At 40.0% G+C, this 23,826-nt stretch overlaps 1 protein-coding gene across 4 annotated transcripts in view; it reads right to left on the bottom strand.

The window, feature by feature from the left end:
* ZC3H12C (zinc finger CCCH-type containing 12C) overlaps nt 1–23,269 on the bottom strand; it is a 64,581-nt gene extending 41,312 nt beyond the window's left edge. Inside the window, exon 1 of one of the 4 annotated variants that reach the window (XM_070623067.1) lies at nt 21,839–23,269. In XM_070623067.1, coding sequence (XP_070479168.1) covers nt 21,839–22,378 — 540 coding nt within the window. In that variant the 5' untranslated portion in view covers nt 22,379–23,269. Of the gene's footprint in view, nt 1–20,844; nt 21,293–21,628; nt 21,735–21,838 lie in introns of those variants that run through there. The other 3 variants (XM_070623070.1, XM_070623068.1, XM_070623071.1) reach the window with 3 other exon arrangements.
* Nucleotides 23,270–23,826: the final 557 nt, after the last annotated feature.

Genomic DNA, 23,826 nt, shown 5'->3' with positions numbered 1-23,826 from the left:
TCAGGAAAAAATAAAACATGGTATACAGCAAAAAATGCAAAACGAACTGCAAAGCAACTATGACCCAATAAAAGTTCTTATTAATTCTAAGTTTGATCTAAATGTAAATTCTTATTAACAATCAAGATAGAAAATAGCTCCTCATATATAAACTCATAAAACGAGAAAATGAAATGTTAGAGTGAGTACTTCCCACGGCCCTCACACTGCTGATTTTAAATTACCACACACTACTGATTTTGGACAACTGTCCTGGCGTGAAAGACACTGAAAAACATTGAAGGGCTAACAAAATGAATGGTTCTATTAGAAAACGCTCAGTGAAATTAGCACAAAAGTTTGTAACAAAATTTTTCTTTATAGAGCTCTATTCATATCAGAGGGTGATGTAATAATTTAGACATTGAGAATTCTGCGCATTTAGGACGAGATTCCTTCCAAATACAAATCATCATATACTATAATCAGTTAAATCTAGAATATGAATCATCCTAAACAGCTGCCAACACACTTCGCCGTAACCTCTAACAGGGCAGGGATTCTTGGGTGCCTTTCCTGCTGCGTGTCTAGCACCAGCAGAGCGCCTGGCACTCAAGAGGCACTTGATAAATATGTGCTAAGTAAATGATAGCATTTCAATATCTGGGCCAAAATCTCTTTTCCAGATTTTTTACTTTCCTTCACGTAACCTAGACTGCAGCCAACACAAGCATTTAAAGCAGTGGTTCTCTCAGTTTGGTTGCACACTGGAATCACCTGGGGAGATTTAAAATATCCCGAGGCCAGAATCCCATCCCTGGAGATGTTTATTTTTTTCGTCTGAAGGAAGCCTGGCCATAGGCCAGGTGATTCTAATGTGTAGCCAAGTTTAGGAACACTGACGTAAAAGTTCTTTCTTCTAAAACACCTTTCTCTACAGCTTCACATGTTGAAATCCTAACCATTACTATGGAAGATTCAGCTAAAAGCCCAACTCTGCCATGAAATCTTTCCTGGAACACTGTTAAAATCATCTTTGGATTATATAAGTTTTGCACAGGGCTGGGCATATGCCTAGGACTTGATAAATGTTTGAGTGGTGAATAATTCTGGGAGCATGAGACATAGTGGAAATGCAATAAATATTTACTGAAAGAATGATGTACAGTTGGTCCTCATTATCCGCGGATTCTGTATGTGCAAATTTGCCTGCTCACTAAAATTTATTTGTAACCCCAAAATTAATACTCTGGGTGCTTTAGAGTCATTCCATGGACCTGTGCATGTGCAGAAGCGAAATACTTGAGTTGCCAGAGGCGCAAATTCCAGTCGAGGCTGAACAAAGTGAGACTTTGCCTCTTGTTTCAGCTCTCAAAGGATCACTAAGTGCTATGTTTTTTCATTTTTGTGCTTTTTGCTGGTGAATTGTATAAATGGCCCCCAAGCCTAGTGCTGAAGTGCTATCTATTGCTCCCAAGTGCCAGAAGACTGATGTGCCTTATGGAGAAAATACGTGTGTTGAGTAAGCTCTGTTGAGGCTTGAGTTATAGTACTGTTGGTCGTGAGCTCAACGTTAATGAATCAACAATATATATTAAATAAGGTGTCTTTAAACAGCTACACACGTCCAACAAGGTTACGTATTGATTGGTCAATGAAAATGTTTTGACCAGAGGTGCCCAGGAACCCAATCCTGTATTTCCTCTAGGAGCAATGATTCAGTATTCACAGCAACTTTACAGAACATAACTACAAGGAAAACCAAGAACTGACTGTAATCTTTCCCTCTCTTCAGAACTCTCAGAGATCTTACCGGCAACTTTTAAGATCAGTTTCATTCAGCAAATGGGCACCTCCTTGGTGGCAGAAGCTGAGAATGCAGCAAGAATAAAGCAAGCCCCCTTCTCTCACCAAGTTTACGGTGTAGTGTGGGGCGGAGAGAAAGAGCATAGAAACAATAAAGACATGTTGGTGGGGCCGGCCCTGTGACGCAGCGGTTAAGTGCACATGTTCCGCTTCTCAGCGGACCAGGGTTCGCCGGTTCGGATCCCAGGTGCAGACATGGCACCACTTGGCACACCATGCTGTGGTAGGTGTCCCATGTATAAAGTAGAGGAAGATGGGCACGGATATTAGCTCAGGGCCAGTCTTCCTCAGCAATAAGAGGAGGACTGGCAGTAATTAGCTCAGGGCTAATCTTCCTCAAAAAACAAACAAACAAACAAAAAGACATGTTGGTGATGGTAAATGCTATAAAGAAACTTGGAATCAAGGAGGGCTTCTCTGGTAAGGTGATGTTTGTGCAGATACCTAAATGAAGTGAAAGGAAATGTATAACTGGAGGATGGTGGATTGAGTACAAAGCCCTGAGACGAGGGTGTGTTCCTGGAATGGCAAGGCGGACGGTATGACTGATGGCAAGTGAGCAAGGGCAAGCAAGCAAGTCGGAAGATAAGGTCAGAAAGGTTAGGTCAAGGGAAGCCAGGTCACGTAGAGCTCTGAAGGGCAACGCTTCTCAAACCCTTCACAGCATTTAAATCATATGAGGATCTTGAAGAGATTCTGACTCAGGAAGTCTGGCATGGGGTCTGAGATTCGGCACTTTAACAAGCTCACAGCTGATGCTGTTGACCCATGGACCCTACTTTGAGCAGCAAGGTTGCGGGTCACAATAAGGACCTGGCTTTTATTCTGAGATGGGAAACCTTTGGAGGGTTTTGAGCAGAGGAAGCAATATGACCTATTTTATACTAATTTATAAACTTGGGCTTACTTCCACACTTCTGACTGTGTTCCATTGATCTTTTTCTATTTCTGTGCCTGTACCACATACTAAGAACTGTAGATTCATAATATATTGGGTGCCCTGCATGTGCAAGTCTTCTATCATTAGATTTTCTTCCTCATTTTCATATTTTTATCCTATTTTTGCATGCACATGCTTCCAGATACTTTAAAATTGTTTTGACAAGTTTTAACCAAAAAAGCTGTTGGGAGTCTGATGGAGACTGCTGCGGTAATACTTGCATAAAAAGCACTGCTGATTTATTCTATTAAATTGTTTAATCCAGAACAATTTACTGAAATTTTCTCTTTCAATACAGTTCCTTAGATTTCTTTACGGAGGACTTAGAAATTTCTTATTAATCTTGTCTTAAAACATTTTGCTTTTAGGGGTCCAGCCCAGTGGTGTAATGATTAACTTCGTGCACTCTGCTTCAGAGAGATGGACTCGCAGGTTCGGATCCCAGGCATGGGCCTACAGAATGCTTATCAAGCCATGCTGTGGCGGCATCCCACATATAAAATAGAGGAAGATGGGCACAGATGTTAGCTCAGGGACAATCTTCCTCAAAAAAAAAACACTTAAAAAATATTTTGCTTTTGTTCTTGCTGCTGTGAATGGAGGTTTTTCCTTCTATTATAATTTCTGACTAGTTATTGTTGGTGTCTAAAAAATTATTCTTATCCTTGTACATAAAACTTGAGTGAAGCAGGTATCTCAGCAAACTCTTCCTGTTTCTATGAGTGTTTCCCTGAGGCTCTGGGGTTTTCCAGTGATATACAATAATATAAAATTATCAGATTGCCTCTTCCTTACCAATATTTATATTTCTTACCCCATACTTTTGTCTAATTACACTGTAATATTAAATAACAATGGTTATTTTGTGTTGTTCCTGATATTAATGGGAATGCCTCCGGTGTTTTATTGTTAATCATTCTTCTGGTGAGGTTGTACACCAACAAATATATACCTCACCTTGGGCAAATTTGCCTCCCCATGCTTTACTTTCCTTAACTGTAAAAAAAAAAAAGATATAATATGGTTGTTTTGAAATTTAATGAGCTGGTAAATATAAAACATTTGAAACAGTGCCAGGCATGTAGTGAGCACTCACTAAGTGTTAGCTGTACGTAATTACATGTTTATATACATATATACACCACACTATATACAGCCTTTAAAAAATCATTTACAGAAATATGTTTTCCTCCTATATGAAAGATTTAGGGAAAAAATCAGGAATGTGGATTACAGTAAAATGACCACATAGTTTTTTTTCCTTTGACTTACTAATATTGTGAATTATAGTATGACATTGCTTAATACAGAAACATCATTACATTTTGGGAGGATTATGTATACTGATATTTCCCTAAGAATTTTTATATCAATAATCATATGGCTGGCTTGTCATTTTCTTTCACTTACTTGCTTTGCCACATTTGATTACCACTCTTTTGCTGACATTAGCAAAGGGATATGGTTTTCCATCCAAACTTTTTCTCAGTGACAAACCAACTGTCCAGTGTTCCAAAGGGAGCTAGACTAGATGGGGCCACGGGTTCCTGTACAGCACCACTATTTCTAGAGACCTGATTTACTGGTATTCTGAAACGTGTTCCTGAACCCTTACTATAAATCCCAGCCGAGAGTTTACTCCAGCACGGGGTCCATGGAAAAGAAGATGAGCTACAGGGAGATCTTATAATTTATGGATATAAGAACCAACACCATACCGTGTCCTCTCCCAAAAACTAACCAAGAAACCTGGACAAGTTACTTAACTGCTCTCTCAGTTTCTTCAACTATAAAACGGGGATAAAAACACCAACAGCATACAGTTGTTAGAAAAAGTAAAAACAAGTTAACACACATGATCACTTAGAACAGTGCTTGACGCAGAGTAAACGTGAAGTGTTATCTTTAAAAAATTTATACTAAAAGTGAAATTGCAGTACAAAAAAATAGAAAACCTGATTTTCATTATTTTATGTGTTCATTAATATAATTCTAAAAGTTCTCTCTTCATTAGCAGACAGGAAAGAATGTTATGCAGGCAAAGGCTACAACTTTGTCCCGCTAGCTCTTCTCACCACATGTTTACGGAACCAAGAAATCAAACGATTTGGAGTTCAAATGCCCTGTGCTATGCCTTTGTTCCTGATCTTACCATATGGATTTTGTTAAATAAATAAAATAATTTAGAAAAATGTTTCTCAGAGGGAAAGGAGAATACCATTTAGTTTGGAAAAGCCAAACAATATCTATCTTTTTTTTGTAAGAAAAAACTACGGAAGATCTAAGGTCAAGGAATACTTTGGCTGGTGAGGATAATTAGAAGATAATGTTAGACAGCTGAGTAAGGAACATGAGTATAAAAATGATTGGGAACCAGTGATTTAGAAGAAATACATTGATTTGATAGTGGGTAGGAGTGAAGGGACAAGGAAGAAAATGCAAGTAGAAGAAAATATAATAGGCACCTCAAAGTAAGCAAAGATTTTCTTGTAGAAAATGAGAAAGCATTTCTTCAGTTTAATAATACAAATGGTGGGGGCCAGCCCTGTGGCCGAGTGGTTAAGTTCGTGTGCTCTGCTTTGGCAGCCCAGGGTTCGTGGGTTCGGATCCTGGGTGCAGACCTACACACCACTCATCAAGTCATCCTGTGGCGGCATCCCGGCAGAAGAACTAGAGTGACTTGCAACTAAGATATCTAGGATATACAACTATGCAGTGGGGCTTTGGGGAGGGAAAAAAAACTGAGGAAGATTGACAACAGATGTTAACTTAGGGCTACTCTTCCTCAGCAAAAAAGGCATACCTTAAAAAATAATAATAAAAAAATGGTGGATTGTGAAATATTATTTTAAAATAAATGGCTGCAGACAAAGAGCAGCCATCCCCTCCCACCTCTCTCATAATATAACTGCATTAACATTTTAATTTCTAGCGACAATTTTCCTAAAGTAAGAAACTGCTATACTTTTCAGTTAGCTTTCTCCTAACATCTATAAGTTATTAAGTATTGAAAAATTAAAGCCATAATTTTCTCCCTTAAACAACTGTTACTTAAGAAAATCTTTAGAAAAAAAGATTTCTATGACTGAGGAATTTATTTTATCGATAGTTAAATCATTAAATATAGACTACCTTTGTTCTCAGGGCATTCTTATAGATGTTAGCTAGCTGATGAAATTTTATTTTAAAATCGTGTACAACTAATACATTTTAAAAGTAATACTCTGATGAAAGGCAGGAAGATGGCAGCATGGTCCATGATTACACAATCAAACTAAATGAGGGGTTAAGCCAGTATTGAATGAATTCATATATTCACTCAAGAAACATTTGTCTGAATGCCTATGATGAGAAAGGGATAAAGCTAAGTGAAGAAGATGAGAGAGGGTACAAACAGGAATACAGCGGCAAACCTAAGGAATTATAAAATTTTACTAGGGAAATCAGATAAATGAACATCTACACAATACAGAGTATGTCAAAATTAATGTTGTTAGTAGAGATATATCATAGGGTACAAGAGACAAAGACATTGGCTCAGATTTGAGAAGGTTCTGAGAGGTGATATATAAGCTGATGGCAATGACACATTCTTGTATATACTATGGTCTATGTGTGTGTGGCAGGAGTAAAATGGGGAGTGGGGCAAAGTAGGGAAAAAAAGGATTTTTTTGCCCAGAGAACAAGAGGATCAAAGGTGCAGAGATGTGAGAGATGATAAAATATACAGAATACTGTGTGGTTAATATCGCTGTAAAAGAGGTTAGAAAGTCAGGATGTGGCTAGTTCTTGGAAAGTCTTGAATGCCTTACTAGAGTTTTAGCTTTGGCACTGGGAAACTACTGAAGGTTTCTGAAAAAGGGAATGGCTATTTCTATCCACATTTTAGAAAGATAATGCAGAGCCACTGAAGGTTTCTGAAAATGTGAATGACGTGTTTCTAACTACATTTTAGGATGATCACTCAAACTGTATTAATTTTGAGAGGGCAAGAAACTCAAAGAAGATAAGTTCGGAAGGTATTATAACAGTCCAAGCAGCAGGTGACTGGTGTTTAAGCTTATGCAGAAAAAAAGAGAAACAAATATGAAAAGTTTTTTAAGAAAAAGCCAATGGGTCCAGTGAGGATTTGATACTAAAGACAAAAAAGGAAGGAATAATAAAAAGAAAACTGATGACATCAAATGATACAAGTACACTGCAGAACGACTAAGAAGAGCGTATTGGGTGAAGGCTATTAGTGGCCACGGAAGGAGCTACTGCCGTGAGATGACGAGAGCGGAATGAACAGGTGGCTGCTCTTCACCAAGGTTTTGTGCCCCAGGTCCCGCTCTCAGTCTAATGAAGTCTACAGACCTCTTGTCAAAATAATGCTTTTAAATGCATAAAATAAAAACATACATTGCATCACACAGAAGCCAATTATATTAAAACACAGTCATCAAAGTATGTAAAAACTGTGATACAGTGAAATAGATGCCTGTTTATTAACAGAGTGAAATAAAAAGATGTACCAGCAGAGCTAATAACTACCATAATTCTGAAGTAGTTAAAAGTGAAAATATTTAACTATTTACTTCAACTGTGACAGGGAAATATTTATGATTTCTTTGGGTGATAAAGTCATATATACTGTTTTTAACATTAGGTTTGTGGCTTAGATGCATAATTGAGGGAAATGCTAAATTTCAGTTAGAGGATATGAATATAAAGATGTACATTTTTTCCCAACCAACATCACAGAATGCGCAGATTCTATGCATGGACCCTTTAGGGAACCACAGAGCGTAGGTTAAAAACTCCAGTTGGGAAGTAAGCATGTACTGAAGAAGAGATGATAGCATATGTACTCTTTTAGTAAGTTTGGCAGGAAAGGAATAAGACATAGAAAGATATTTTGGGGGGTGGTACGGAAGGATAAGTTCTTTTTCTTTTCTTTATTTTAAGAATTTTAAACTAGGAAAATGGATTCAGTGGGGCAGGAGAGAAAAAAGGTATGCATATCTGTGTATGAATGAATGAGAATAACAAGAAAACAATAACTTAGAGGAAAGAAAGAAGGATGAGCAGTGAAGTGGGAAAACCACAGACTTGGTTCGGTTGGGCAAATGTTGGTTCTCCTTTCTCCTGTAATTCTGTTAAAACTGACCAGCCTGTACCCTCAGCTCTGCAGCCCTTCCTGGCCTCCGCAAGACCCAGCGGGCCAGGATGACCAGGCTGCAGAGTGAAAGATGAGGAGAAGGACCTCTGGCAGGAACAGCCAGTCCTCAGGAGCAAGAGCTTCATTTTTGCTACTCTTCTGCCTCCTTTACTAACACATCTTCAGTCTTCTTTACTGATTCTCAAGATATCTAGAGGCTTAATGCTGCCATGGGGCAGTCTGAATACTCCCATCCTACTTGCCCCTTCCTCTCTATCTCTCACCAAAAATCAAAACTCCAAAAGAAAGATCAGTGAGGGTACTGGGATGCTTACATGATTAAAGCAATTACTAAACATTCAGTGTGAAGGATTCGTGAGGAAGGAGCATAAGTGCAATGGATATTATAAGGATAGCTTGTTAAACCAAATGACTGTGAAGACAAAAAGATTGACGGGGCCGGCCCTGTGGCCTAGTGGTTAACTTCAGCGTGCTCTGCTTCAGCAGCCCTGGTTTTGTCCCCATGTGCAGACCTACACCACTTGTCAGTGGCCACGCTGTGGCGGCAACCCACATACAAAAAATGGAGGAAGGTTGGCACAGATGTTAGCTCAGTGCCAATCTTCCTCAGCAAAAAAAAAAAAAAAAAAAAAAAGATGAAAGACTGTTAAATATAAGAATCTTAGCATACTCCTGCTCTCTGGACCTCCTTCCTTCTCCCTGCACCTTTCCTCCTCTGGGGCTGTGTATGTTACTACTACTATGTGCATGGACAGAAGAGGGTGCAGGGAGGATAACATCAGCTTACCCCATTTCTCACTCTTGCAAGAGTTTCTTTTTTCCTTTTTTAAGTGATTTTTTTTTAAAGATTTTATTTTTTCCTTTGTCTCCCCAAAGCCCCCCGGTACATAGTTGTATATTCTTAGTTGTGGGTCCCGCGAACTTAACCACTCGGCCACGGGGCCAGCCCTTGCGAGAGTTTCTTAACCCATTGGGTTTGGCAAACAAAAAGCTCCTTTTTGGGAAGCAAATTTTTGGCAATTAAACAAATTAATCAGTCTTCAGAACCAGTATTTCTAAAATAAGTAACTGACCATTTTATCTCCTAATTCTGATTATCTTTTTATGAGATAACATAAAATGTTGAGTAAGAAGCTATCATACATTGAGAAGAAAATTATTTCAGGATTTTGATGAAATGTAAATCCATGTTGAACCGTCCAGCTTATATTAGTTGTTTATCAGCAAATAAGAACCCAATCTATTAAAATGCACATAAAACTTAAGCACTCATTTGCGTTCAAAGTGGGAAATAAACATTTATGATCTACCTGCTATTTTGAGGAATGCTTGGGCCCAAGACTCAGCACCTGGGAGCACACTTGCCAACCTGGCACTCTGGCTTCTGGCTGTCACTCAGGAGTTCCAAAGTGCTTTCTCCACCTGCCACGTCTTCACTCAGGTGCCATCACAGCATGGGATGGTCGTGAAGCTAAGCTGCAGCTGCCAACCTGGCACAGGCTTCCCAGCCACCCGGGCCAGCAGTAAAATCTCCTACCTCAACCAAACTCACAAAATAAATTTTGTGAAACTGTTTCTTATAAGCTGATTCCTGACGCTTTTTCAAAAATCATACTTTAAACATATACTACCTTTACTCTGAATCTAGTCTCTCAGTACAGAAAACCTTTCTAATTTGTGGATCAGGATACGATTCAAAGGCTAGCTGCCTCTTCTTCCCTGCTGACGTTCTTATTCAAAAGGGAGGATTTAAAGCTGTTAGGACCAATCACAGGCTCTCTCTTTAATGTAATCAGAAGACTTGAAAGCACACTGAAAAGCAGGGAACTTAATGGGAAATCAAAGGGCAGTGATTTGAAGCATTTTGATTTTCTTCAAAAAAAAAAAGTAATTTGTTAATTTTCTTAGTTACAGGAATCACTAGAATTGCCCCCACTCTCCATTTTCAGGAATGTGGAGTAATTTCTATAACTCTGATATTCCTCTTGGCCAGTTTATTCATCCCATCCATAAACAGGTCAGGAAAGAAGAGTTAATTTTTATTTGCAAAGCTTTCTAATTTTGGGGGTGAGAGTGGGGAGTATTCAAAGATGCTCCTTGAAACACGGTAAACTGGTAAAGAGCATGGTCAGGGCCATGGAGAAACCACAGCTGCTGGCTCAGCTTCCAACCCCCAGGAAATCCTGGAAAACACACAGAAGGGCGCACCCCAGGGCCAAGAGGTATGGAGATCCACAAGCAGAGAATCCCTGTTCAAGGAACTCAAATACTTTTAAAACAAATAGGGAAATCAGCTTATTTTGAAAGCTACACCATCCTATCCTTACACAAAGATGACAAAAAGCCCTGACAATCCAAACCATTAGATCTACTCCTCCTCTCCACAGGCCTTAAATGATGATGATGGCACAACTGTAGTGTACAGAGGTATTTAAACAATAGCAGCAATCACAATGGCCCTTATCTCAAGAGCTCACATAAGAATTCACTATGGGCTGCCTGACTTCAAAATTGAGACAGAGACAGACATTTGCGCTAAAGCAACTTTTCACGGCACTTAGGAAAAACTCAAACCTAGAGAATGGAAATATACTCTGATATACATAAAAGTGAAAATTTAGCAGCAGATAGCCCAAAACCAATTTTAAAAATGCAGTATCTGTACATTAAAACTCTTCCAAATAACTCTGTAGTTAAAGACAAATAAAAAACAAAATTAAGGTCATTTAGAAATGGATGACAATAAAATTATAACCTATGGGATGTGGCCAAACTGATACTCAAAGAAAAATCAATGGTGTAAATGTATTCAATAATAAAACAAGAAATTAAAAAAATGAAACATTTAAATCGGAAAGATTAAAATGAGCAAACAAACCAAAATTAAGGTGGACAAAGGAATAAAATTCAAAGTAGAAATAAACAAACTAGGAATTAAAAAAGAAACAAAGTAGAACTGGTTAATAAAATGGAGAGCTGGTTCTAAATGATGAGTGAATAAATGAATGAGTGAATAACCTAAATATGTGACCAAGAGGTCAGGAACTCTACAAATATGTAACGTTATAATGTAATGTTCAATGGGAGGGATTCTTTGCCAATAAATTCTTTATGCCAATAAATTAAGAATCCATAATCAAAGCTGACTTAAGAAAAGGTTGCAAGTGTGAATAACCATTTAAAAAATAAAAACTCTGTTAAAGATTTATACCCTCTATTCCACTCCTGACAAAGGATGCTCTACCTATAGGTTCTATGGGTATATTGCAGCAAAACCTCAAAGCATCCAGCAACTCCTATGTTACTTAGATTATTCTAGGGCACTGAAGAAAAGGGAAAGCATCTCAACTGGTTTATGAGGCTACCATAATTCTGATGACAAAACCCAACAAAGATAGCACCAAAGCTAACCAAATATATGTATAATCTTACTTATACTACACACAAAAGTTCTAACTATAAAAAAGGTAAATTATGTAGTATATTCAAATTATAATTACACACATTAACTGGGTAGATTTTATTCTATGATAATAGATTTTTCTAATATTGAACAACGTTGTTAAATCAATTCATTACATGTATTGATAAGAAGCTCTTGCACTGGATTGGGTGTGGAAGATGAGAGAGGGACATGAGAAACCAAGAACTTCTAGATTTTCGGTTTGAGCAGCTGAGAAGAAGGTAGTGGCACTTACTGAAGTGGGGGAGACATGGAAAGGAACAGACGTAGAAGGAGAAAAATTCTGTTTTAGATAATTTTTATTTCAGATACCAATAGCTATCCAAGTGAAGCTGTCCCAAGACAGCTGGGTAAAAAATGTCAGGATTGGAGACATAAATCTGGTACTTAGCATGTGGATGCTATTTAAAAATATAGTATTGGAAGGATGGAAGACCATAGAAAAAAGTAGACTCCAGGACCAAAATTTCAGTAAGCTAATGATAGAAAGACACTACCTAGATTTGCGAATACCATACTTTCATGTAGTATGTTTCTATACTTAAATCATTTTGTTAAACATGCTAAATTAGGACTTCAGCACAAACACAATTTAATAAAAACCTCATGATATCACAAGGTGGTTTTCCTGCTAGCCTCAAAACTTCAGTTTCAGTAGTACTGTCATTCTGGATATTTGTAAATTAGCTGAATCTTTTTTGGGGGGCAGCGGTTTTCAAACAGTGCTCTGAAAGAAGCCTAAGAGGCTGCATAAGGAGGGGACTGGGACCCTGATGCTAAAACTTCATCTGGATAAAGGTTTTTATTCCAGGGGGCAAAACTGATTCATTTACTTTTACTAATATTTTATAAATATGTAACAGTGGACAGTAGTGAAAAGAAGAGTAGGTCTCAAAGTTTATAGCACTGAGACAAGGACAGAATCATTAAGTGGATTGAAAGCAGTAAAATTTCAGCTTTTCTGAAATTTAAGCCTTAAACTTACTGACTGTATGTTCAATTAAAAAAGAAAAGAACACGAGTCAAATGCTGAAACTATATTTTTGATGATGTGCCTAAAAGACACTTAGGGATTTAATAATTTAAGGGAGTCCTCCCATAATACATAAGTCTGTTTTCAAGTTTCTGATATTTAACTTTCATAGATATTTGCAGGAATATGTGTACATAAGAGGGGACACCTGTGTCAGAAGACAACAGCCATCAGCATTTAAGAAGTGAAATACCAGAGAGGAAGCCCCATTAAAATCAGAAATAATCCAAAATGCCTACTATTAATCAACACTGTCCTCTGACTTCAACCAATGCAATAAGACAAGAAAAAAAGAAGTAGAATTGAAAGACTGAAAAAAAATTGATATTATTATTGGGTTACTATTACATATCCTGGAAATCAAAAGACTCAAATGAAAAAGTGTTGGAACTAAGTCCTACAATTTAACTAACAGCACATAAGAGTTCAGTAAGGTAGCTAGATGGTTATTTAAAAATGAATTACTTTCCTTTATGCCAGCTACTACCAGGTATAAAATATAATACCAAGTATAAAATATAATGAGGGGAAATCGCATTCATAGCAAGTAGTGATAGCTAACATCTCTCAAGGACTTATGCTTCAATATTCATCATCACTTACTCTCCACAACTATGATATTACATATTACCATGATAATAGGTACTATCATTACTATTTTACAGACAAAGAAACTGAAGCTTAGTGAAATTATAAGAAATTTGCCCCAGATCACATAGCCAGTAGGTGTCAGAACAGGAAGTCAAATTCAGTCTCTTAGACTCTACAGACTGAGCTTCTTAACAGTACTCTGTGTTCTTGTCTATCAAATTAACAAGACAAGCTATGCAGGCAAGTGCGGATGAGTGGGGGAAGTGGATATTCATGCACTGCTGATAAGAATATAAATTGGTGCAACTTTTCTAGAGGGCAGTTTGCATGATCATATCTAGGAATCTGTTGAAAATATATTCATTGATGTGTACAAAGATCTACATACATGGATATTTACACACTGTTGTTTGCAACAATAAAAACACAACGGGTCACACTCTAAATACTCAACAATATGAACTGGATTAAATTGCACTACTTGAGCATGTGGAATGCCATTCAGCCAATAAAAATAATCTTTTAAAAGGTTATTTAATGACACAGGCAAACATGATATACTGAATGAACAGCAAGAAACAAAACTACATATGCATACAAATTTTTTACAGGATGTGTTTATATTGGCTAAAAGATTTTAGCCAATGAAAACACTGATAACCAAAACTTTAAGTTATCTTTAGGTGAGAATTATAGATGATTTTCACTGTCACTTTAGATTTCTGTATTGTAAAAACATGATCAAATGAATATGATAAAATATTAAACTCAAAATTCGATTTTGAAAGATAAACTGAAGTAGTCAAAATAGTAGAAATGCAACTTAGAAAACACTGCCCCTATTTAAAACTAGTTTTTCCTAGGCATGATATTGCTAATTTTAACATACTTTACGCCCATGATTTTTACATTACTTAAGGCATTTTTTCTATCTTGGAAAACCAGAAATATATCTACTTTATCAAAATAGATAATTTATTACACATTTTAAGCATTGTAGGTCTGTACTAATCATTTAAAATTACAGCAAAATTCCAGAAAGTATCTAATACATAAGATCACCAACTCAGTGAGGCAAGCACAGAAAATGATAACTTAAAGATAAACCGGAAAATGTCTAAGTCAACAATGGGGAGGCAGCCTCAATTACACGGGGAACTGTCCCTCTAAGTGTACAAAATAATACAAATAAATTATAAAGTAAAAGCCAAGATTTGAAACAGACTAAGTAACAGAATAAGGATAAATTTAAGCCCACGTAATTTTGAATAGGAAATGAGTACAGATGACTAAGAACAAAGAAGAAAAACTAATTTTAGCTTCACCCTAAAAGACACGAGGCAACAGATTTGAAAGCCGTTTGAACAATCTGAAATATAAACTGACAAATCAAAAGCAGTGACAGTAAACCTGATTTTATAGAAATTTTTTATCTGGTAATCCCAATTACTCAGAACACAATCAGGAGCCAGTGAATAAGTAGACACAAAAACAAAACAAATAAATAAAACCTCTGTACAATCGAATCAATGGATACTGCTAAATCATTTCATAATACTACTGAGAGCCTTCTCTGTGCCCGGCACTTTCACACGCATTATCTTCGGTCAGTAAAAACAACTCTGCAAAGTACATAGTGTTGGATGGATGAGAAATCAAAGAGGAACTGAGAGTCTTGCCAAGGGTCCCAGCCAGCAAGGGGCAGAGCCGGGATTCAAATCCAGGTCTAGCTGACTTCAGAGACCCCATCTGCTCTGCATAAAGTGCAATCTTTCAGTTCTCCACCCCAGACTATCTGAGCCTCCTATACGCCTTTAACCCCACTGCCTAAATACTTTTATTTTAGACAGAACTCTAGCTGTTGTTCAGTTTCACAGTCCACAGCAGAGATCTGCTGCAAATTAGGGGGAAGGAGTGAGAATGTCAGCAAGGAACAGCTAACATCAAGAAGAAAAGACCAAAAGTCACTGATCGAAGTCATTGAGTCCTGCTGCCACCGCCATCTAAAGGTCAAAAAAAGAGCATAAGATTATTGTTATTTAGTTTAGGATAAATCAGAAATCTTGATAACCTTGGCCAAGTTACTTTTCATCTCTAGGCAGCAGTTCCATCACCTGGAAGATAGGCAAAACAACAGTGTAAACCTTACAGAATTGCTGTAAAACTAAATTAGACAATGTAAGTAAAGTGCTTAATACTGTGCCCGGCATACAGTTAGTACCCAATAAATGTCAGTTATTATATTCCATAATAAGTGAAATTATAGGCTACATAATATTTGAAGGTGGAAAAATATAATCAGGTGTACAAAGTCTTCCATTTAAAATAGTTAAAATTTTTGTTCTTGAAGACTTTACAGACTAAACTTTTAGAAAATTTACTTTTAAAATATCCTTCTCCTGCTAAGTGGTGTAGATAAGGTTAATTATCTTCTTATAAGGCAAATATGTAGGGCCCCTCAAGAAACCACATCATACACTCTAAGTTAATTTAAAAATGTGTGGGCACCAGGGCCGGCCTGGTGGTACAGTGGGTAAGTTTGCATGCTCCACTTTGGTGGCTGGGGTTCACAGGTTCAGATCCTGGGTGTAGACTTAGCACCACTCGTCAAGCCACACTGTGGTGGCATCCCACATAACATAGACGAAGATTGGCAACAGATGTTAGCTCAGAGCCAATCTTCCTCTCCAAAAAGAAGAAAGAAAGAAAGAAAGTATGGGTACCAATTGTGTTGTTTGCTCTGTGCTGATTATTGTGACCATCTCTTAACTATCTACTGGCTTTTGTCCATCCCAACCACACCAGCAGATTCATTTAAAGTACTATATGGCCTTTAATAATAAAAACACATCCATGAAGTGTCTACTATGTGCCAAATGCTGTACAAGACTCGAGATAAACCAATGTAGACCAGCGTCCTTGCCCTCAGGAAGCTTAAAGGCTATGAAGAAAAAAATCCTAGGCACGGTATAAGGTACTGTTACCAACATTTTGTATTATCAGCTAATCCTTATGACAAATCTACTGTAGGTAGTATTTTCTCTGCTTTGTAGATGAAGAGGAGACACACAGAAAGCAGAAAAGAAATAAAGAAGAAACAGTTAACTATCACCAAATATGCAGGTGTTATGGGGGAATACGCGCATTTTGAAAACACAGGAGAGTAAGGAAATTTGCCTGAAGCTGGGGGATTCAGAAATGCTTGTGTTTTTACTTAAAAATCCAAAGAAAAATTCTGTAAAGTATAACTACAGGAATAAGAAATCAGGAAGAGTATTCATCAACATATCTATGGAAGTTGTTTCTGCGTAAGGAGATTCCAGGTGGCGTAAATTTTCTCTTTGCTTTTTCTTAATCAACTTGTACTACTTTAATAATTTAAAATATGAGTAGATAAAAAAGTCAGAATTAAAATTAGAGTTTAACAGTCACCTAAAAAACTGTCGAAAAATCTGAAAGTTAGTAGTGCATTCAAACGTGGGATGAAACCAGCGCTCTCACTTTTTGCTAATGGGCAGACATATCAATACAACTTTCCTGGAAAGCTTGTTGCCATCAAAACCCTTAAAGTTTATTCTCTTTGATCATTACTTCTAGGAATCCATCCTAAGAACACAGATGCAGAAAGAAATTTTTTACTGGGATGTTCTATTAAAGCATTATTATATTAAAATATTGGCAAAAAATGTCTAACAAATAGGAAAATGATTAAATAAAATGACGTTCTTAGGAAGAGAATGTTTGAAATATTTTTAAAGTTATGAGAAAATCCTTAGTATATGTTAAATGGGGATGGGAAGGTGGGATACAAAGCTCTATAAACAGTATAATTCCAATTAGACAAGGAAGGGATATAGTATCTTTTTAGAACCAAACTCCCAAGAGAGAGAATTCCATTATATTGTTGAAACCTCACAACGACAGACAAATTTATTAACACGCATTAGGTTACAGAGACCTTAATATTTGGTTAAAACAAGGACTTAGCCTAAGTTGGAACCCGTTCTACCATTATTAACTGTGAGATCTCCAGCAAGTTATTTAACCACACCGTGGTTTGGTTTTCTCATCAGAAAAAAAAAAGAGTATTGAAATACTTCTTCACAGGAGTGCAGTAAGTACTAAACGCATGAATACATGGAGAGCACTCTGAACAAAGCTTGGCACAGTGAGCACTACCTACTGTTATCAGTCTTAAACTACAAAACGGCGTAAACCAAGTGAGATCTAGGCTGAGGCCTGAACAAGGAGGTGTGGGCCAGGCAACAGGTGAGGCAGGATAGGGGAAAATGTCCCAGGCAAGCAGGAGGACGTCGGGATTTTCTGCTTGTTCCCCATCCACCCTTAGAGAGTTGATACTTAAGGGCAGAACGCTTTGAATGTTCACACATCTGCTTATGGGTTTTGCTTTAGGCTAGTCCACTAGGCACAAGAAGTACTGTCAGTGTTGTGACGTAAAACCAAGTATCCTGTGCTTTATGGGTGATTACTCTCTATTTTAAGAAAGTAAGACAATCCTGTCAATGCAGACAAAAGTTAGAAATTCGTCATAATGTTAGTTCTCTCGGTCATAGGATTACACGTTTTTAAAATTCTTTATACCTCTCTATCTTCTGTAAGTTTTTCACCATAAGTACATTACATTTCTAGAGTCAGAGATAAGAGTTGTAAAAATCAATAAAAACCACTACTCATAAAAAAAGCTTTGAGATTTTTGCCAAAAAGCACTCCTTTTGGTGGACTACACTGCTGTTAAAACACCTGCCATGCCGGACTGAAATTGTCTTTGGATTTGCCTTCCTATGGACGGAAGCAACCTGCCGAAGGGACTTGGTCCTCGCCTTCAACCTATCTGGCCAGACAGGATTTGCGTGTTCTCTTGTCACTCGAGTACTTTGCAGAAAATCTTTCATTCCGGCTAACTGTCATGCATCTCTTAATTTTCAGACGATGTGTGTCGACATATGAACACACACACAATGACACACTTTGGAGAACAAACTGAAAACAGAATCACAGAGGCAGAACTGCCCAGTGGTTAAGGGCATGGGTTATAAAGTCAGACTGTCTGGGTTCAAACTCTCTTCTGCAACTTACTAGCTGTGTGACTTTGGGCAAGTTTTTTAAACTGTCTGTGTTTCAGTTTCCTTATCTACAAAACAAAGATAAAAACCATGCATTAGCATGGTGTCTGGCACACCCGAGTACAATATATAATAGGTATTATTATGTTAGCCATAAAAGCCAAAGCAAAGATAGAGAACTGATATTGCCACATCACAGATCTATAAGTTATCTTTACGTCATCAGATCCAAAATTTACTGTGTGCCAGCCAGTGTGTACTTTTCATACGCTATCTCATTTAACTAGTTCAATAATCCTATAAAGTTGGTTTTTTAAAAAAAAATCATACTGAATGACCAAGGTATTGGAGATATATTCTAGGATGAGACAGATTTTTTTAAAAATCACATTCTCAATTATTCATCATTTCCTTGAACTGTTACTAGTGAAACAGTAGCAATGATTATAAAATGTTTTTTGCTGAATCTTAAAAGTTTAGCTTTTTAAAGGCATGAGATTTTATATGCTGTAGGTCTAGGAGGCATATCAGCACTTAAAACACGAGATTTTTTAGAACATTTGGTAGATTTGAGATCAACCTTAGAATCTCAGTATTTTAGGTTTAAATTTGGAATCCTGATTTAATAAATTTTTGTTGTTCACAGACCTTCTTTCTTACTTAATATTTCTCTTTCCAATAAAAAACTATACTCTGAAACTGTCTTTGGCACCTTAACCCTTAACCACCCACTACTCTTTTTTTTTTTGGAGGAAGATTAGCCCTCAGCTAACTACTGCCAGTCCTCCTCTTTTTGCTGAGGAAGCCTGGCTCTGAGCTAACATCCGTGCCCATCTTCCTCTAGTTTATACGTGGGACGCCTACCACAGCATGGCTGCCAAGCAGCGCCACGTCCTCACCCGGGATCCAAACCAGCGAACCCCGGGCCGCCGAGAAGCTGAACGTGCGAACTTAACCGCTGCGCCACCGGGCCGGCCCCAACCACCCACTACTCTTATCTTCCGCTGCAAGATGCTCCAGACACACTGGGCCAACCACCCCACTCCTTGCTTTCCTGCCACCATCCCTTGACTCACAGTGTTCATTTGGAAATGACTCCCACCAAGTTCTACCTACTTGAATCCTACCTTTAAGCCCTGGCATGCAGCCCTCCCCAGTACTTGAATCTCTTACTTCTTCACTCCTGGTACTTAGCATATTCCATCTAGCATTATGCTCTATCTGTTCATAATCTCTCTCCTTTCAGAAGTCAAGGGCCTCACATAGCACCTAGATTGATACTAAATAATCATTTGCCAAGGGAACAGAACATTACTAGTCTCAAAAAACCAGTAACTACAGATTAGTTCACAATCCTAAATTCTAACACTAAAAGAATAAAAAAACTCCTACTTAATATCTCATGTTTGTTTCTTTAAAACTGCAATCAAATTAGCATGAAAGTAGAATTCTTCTGAATTTATGTACCAAAACAACGAAAAATAATAAAGAGTATAAAATGCTATAAAAGGGTATAAAAATGGTTATAAAAAGCTCTAAAATGATAGCAACACTTTTACATCTGTTATAGTAATTAAAATTAATGTAGAAACCATTGTGGTCTGCTAGAATGAAGACAAGGTAACCCAGTTGAGAATGAGAAAAATATTTTAAAAATACAATTTCCTTGGGGTCCAATTTGGCAGATGCAATCCATGAAAACATAGCTCCAAAGGAGCTATTAACATAACATAGGATATTTTTATTAGTCTGGTAATTAAAACAAAAATGTAGAAAAAGGAAATGACTAATAAAAACTCCTATCAGCATACAAACATTCCAAGTTTCTGTTTCCTATTCTTTAATATTTTCCATTATAATTAAAACAGTCTCATTAGACTTTCATTAATAATTGCAGGTTAAAAAACACTGGCTGCTTTTTTGTTGTTTTGTTTGAAAGTTCATTTTACTTTGCTTATAATGTTTAAGTACTTTTGTGATGACCAGATAACAGAGGTAGAATTGTGACTGACTTTGAAAGTAAAATCCATTCTTAAATTAAGTAAAAATGCTCAACCAAACATTTTGAGTTACAGATACACAAATAGTTACTAGACCATTCTGATATGTTGAAGTTACCTTCACGTAAAGATGTGAGATTTAGGAAACTTAAAATAAGAATGCCAAATTGGAAGAAAACAGGTGAATAGAGAGGCCAGTCTGAAATAGGCATTGACCTGGGGTTAGCACAATAAAATAATTTTACAAATATTTGGTGATGCTGTCTTTATATCCAAACATCAGATAAAACTAAAATTAAGAAATTGCTACTAAAATTAGTTGTATAGGTAAGTGATCAAATAAATGGAAGTCACACCCATTAAACCTTAAATAGTTTAAGACTTAAAGAAAATATAACACACTTCTTGTGGTTCTTGGAAAGTCTAAAAAATATGTTTGACGCATATCCACTGTTTTCCATCTATAATATGCATTGGAAAAACTAAATAGGGAAATAAATGAAGAACTCTCCCAAATTTCTAAATATACAGTACTTAGCCCCAAGTATATCTGCATCTATTCTAAGATGGTAAGAAAAAAAAAATCTGAATCAATAGGCGCCTCACGGGCCTGGGGATACTCCAACACAGTCTTGCGACCAATAGGAAAACTTTCCCTAAATCTGGATTAGTATTTCATCTCTTTATCACAAAACACAGAGCACAAACCCGGATTGTTCATGCTTACCCAAATGGCAAGAAATCCAGCTGGAGTAATCAGTACTTGGAAGCTAAGACTGTATTTTAAGGACTTAAAGGGGGGTGAAGGATGAGACAGTTTAGGGAAGAAAAGCGGGATTCATTTCTCCAAGTTATATTTTGACACCTCTTTGTAGGGAGTTCAAAATGCGAACCAGCCCAGCTGAAATGAACGCAGGGTGGAAATGGGAATTCGGCTGCAGACGGAGGGGTGAGGCGCGCAGGAGGGGCGAGGAGGCTGGGTGAGGGGTTTTCGTTAGGGCCGGCCTGGGGCTGGCGGCGGTTCGGATGGAGGGATGGATGAGAAACGCTAATGGCTGGGGCTGGATCCGAGATGTCGGAGGATGCCTCACCCCACGAGCGCGCGCGGGTCTGAGCCGCCGGCGCAGGGCTGTGGGGCCGTTTCCATCCGGGGCGCCCGAGCTCGCCTCCATGTTCGGCGGCAGTGCCCCGAGGCGGGCGGGAGTGGACCGGTGCCCTAGGCCGCGGGACCCGGGCGACCGGCCTCCTCTGCCCGAGATCCCGGCGGCCACGGCTCTGCCCGCGGCGAGGATGCGCTGGGCTTTCCGCTCGGCCTCACCCAAGTCCTGGAGCCGCAGGAGCTCAGTGACTCGACCTCCGGGTCCGAAGATCACCCGGCGCGGCCACCCCAGCCCCGGGCCCTCCGCCCGGCGCTCGGGCGCGGCCTCCTGGCTCGCGGCCCTGCCCTCGCCCGGCTCCCTCAGGGCCACTCTCGCCGCTGTCGGCCCCCCGCCCCTTCCCGAGGGACAAACCTGGGGGCCGCTACTCCGCATGGCCGAGCCCGCGAGGAAGCGGCTAGCCGGCGTCGGGGCCCGCAGCGCCAGCGGCCACCTCGGCCCTCCCCGCGCGGAGCCGCGCCCGCCCGCGCGCCCCCTCCCCGCGGCCGCGGCCCGCGCCCCCTCCCCCGTCTTGCACAACTCACTGCCCGCAGCGCGCGCAGCCGGAGCTCTTGCTCAACCTACTTGCAGCCTCTTCTCAGCAGCCATCACAACATGCCCTGGAAGCCGGGCAGCCCCGACCCTCCGGCGGGCGGCCGCCTGTCGCCTCCGCCCTGGGCCGCCGCGGCCGCCGCTAGGGCGCGGGACGAGCGGGAGGCTCCCCCATGTCGCCCGGCCGGACGGCCGGCCACACGCCGGGCCCCGGCTCAGGCGGCCCGGGCCCTGGGCCCCGCCCGCCGCCCGCGCCGCCGCTCCGCGGACGAGAGCGAACCTGGCTCGGCCGCCCGCCGCCTCGCTGCTCGGCCGCCCGCAGCCGCCGCCGCCGCCGCCGCCGCGTCCTCCTCCCTTTCCCTCTTCCCTTCTCCTCCTTCGCCTCCTCTGAAGCCGAGGTTGGCAAACCAGCACCTGCTGCTGGAGATCACCGAGAACTGAAACAGGAAACCCCGAGCCAAGGGGAAAACCCGGGAGGCGTGGAGAGGGGTGAGGGGAGCTGCTGGAACCTGTCGGGCTCGACCCGGCCGCTCGGGCTGCCCAGGTTCCCGCGCCTCCTCCCCTCGCGCCCATTCCCTCCTCGGGCCCAGCCCTGGGGTCCCGACCTCCCCCCGACCCCGCGCTGCCCCAGCCCTGCCCTGGAGGGCGCCTCTCCACTCGGCAACACCCCCTCCACCAGCAAGAACACGGATCATTCCCTGGGAGCTCAAGGAAATCGAGAGGCTGCCTTCATAGAGCAAGCTTCCCGTGGTTGTTTGCTTCTTATCAATATTTTGTAATGAGGAAAAACCATCCCCGGCGTTGGCGAGACCAAGAAGGGAACTTAAACAAATGAAGCTGTTGGGACTTCACCCAGGGAAAGGACTTCTTTCAGTAAGGAAACTTGCCTTGTTGGAAATGGCAACATGTCAAAATCGAGGTCAAACCCAGGATAAATCCAGATCTCTTTTGGGAGGCTGGGGGGAGACAGCCCTCTACACCGAGTTAGGCTCTTGAGCTGCAAGTATGAAAGGCACTGAAAGCAGAGAGCCTTTCTCCTTCTGTGAATTGTACAACGCCTAGCACAATCTAGGTCAACATTCAGAAATGTTGAAATAATCTTATTCACCTGTCTGTGGAATTGTCACCAGGCTCCTCATTCCTAGCCTCAGGCAGGATGCATGGATGCATCTGCTTTTGGAGTGAAAGGAAGGGGAACTTACCAGGATTGTGCTCCTACCATGTGCCACAGACTAGGTAGCCTGTGTTAAATGCATGATCTCGTTTAAGTGTCTCCACTGCCACATGAGCTAGCTATTATAATCCCCTTTACTCACCAGAAAATTGAGGTTAGAAAAATTTCCCAAAATTACACAGCTTGAAAATAGAGTCTAGGTCCGTCTGCATCCAAAGCACATATTTGTTTCACTGGACCAGAGTTCATGCCTTTGATCACACTTTTCACCTTAAATAAAATCATTTCTTGACTCTCTGAATTGTTTCAGTAGGGCATATATGGTTTAAGCCTGGATCTGTTGAATTTGCTTGGGCTACTTAATGATAGTGAAATCCATGATGCTTACTGGGCTCAAACTTTGTAGTTTCCAGTTTAAAAAACTCTGCCCTTGTGGCTCAGTTGACCAGCACAGATGTCCCCACCTCTTTGGACAGCATCTGTTGCTCTTTGGCTATTGATGGTGGCGTTCCAGCTGAGGGCGTCCTACTGCGTGGTGCCCATGGGCGTTCTGATGCTGCAAGATGAAAGGAGAGCATCTTCCTGAGCCTGCTTTCCACTTCAGTAAGCCAGTCTTGGGGTCTATTAAACAGACCGGTAGACTTCTTTTAGGATATATGAGAGCTCTCTGGTCCTTGTTTTTAGTACCACCTCTAAGATTCAGGAAGTCTGGCAACCTGCTCTCTGTGGCCAGGTCAGTTTTGATTGACAGGAAGGGAGGGATGTTTAGGGGATGCTTTCCTGTTCCCTGAGCCAAACGCTCAGAACTCTCTTGAGCAGTATTAGGGAGTCCCAGGGACTTAGAAAG

Source organism: Equus przewalskii, chromosome 6 (assembly GCF_037783145.1).
Source record: "Equus przewalskii isolate Varuska chromosome 6, EquPr2, whole genome shotgun sequence".
Lineage (NCBI taxonomy): Eukaryota > Metazoa > Chordata > Mammalia > Perissodactyla > Equidae > Equus > Equus przewalskii.
The sequence above is the reverse complement of the archived record's forward strand: the minus strand, read 5'-3'. Positions and strand labels throughout refer to the sequence as shown.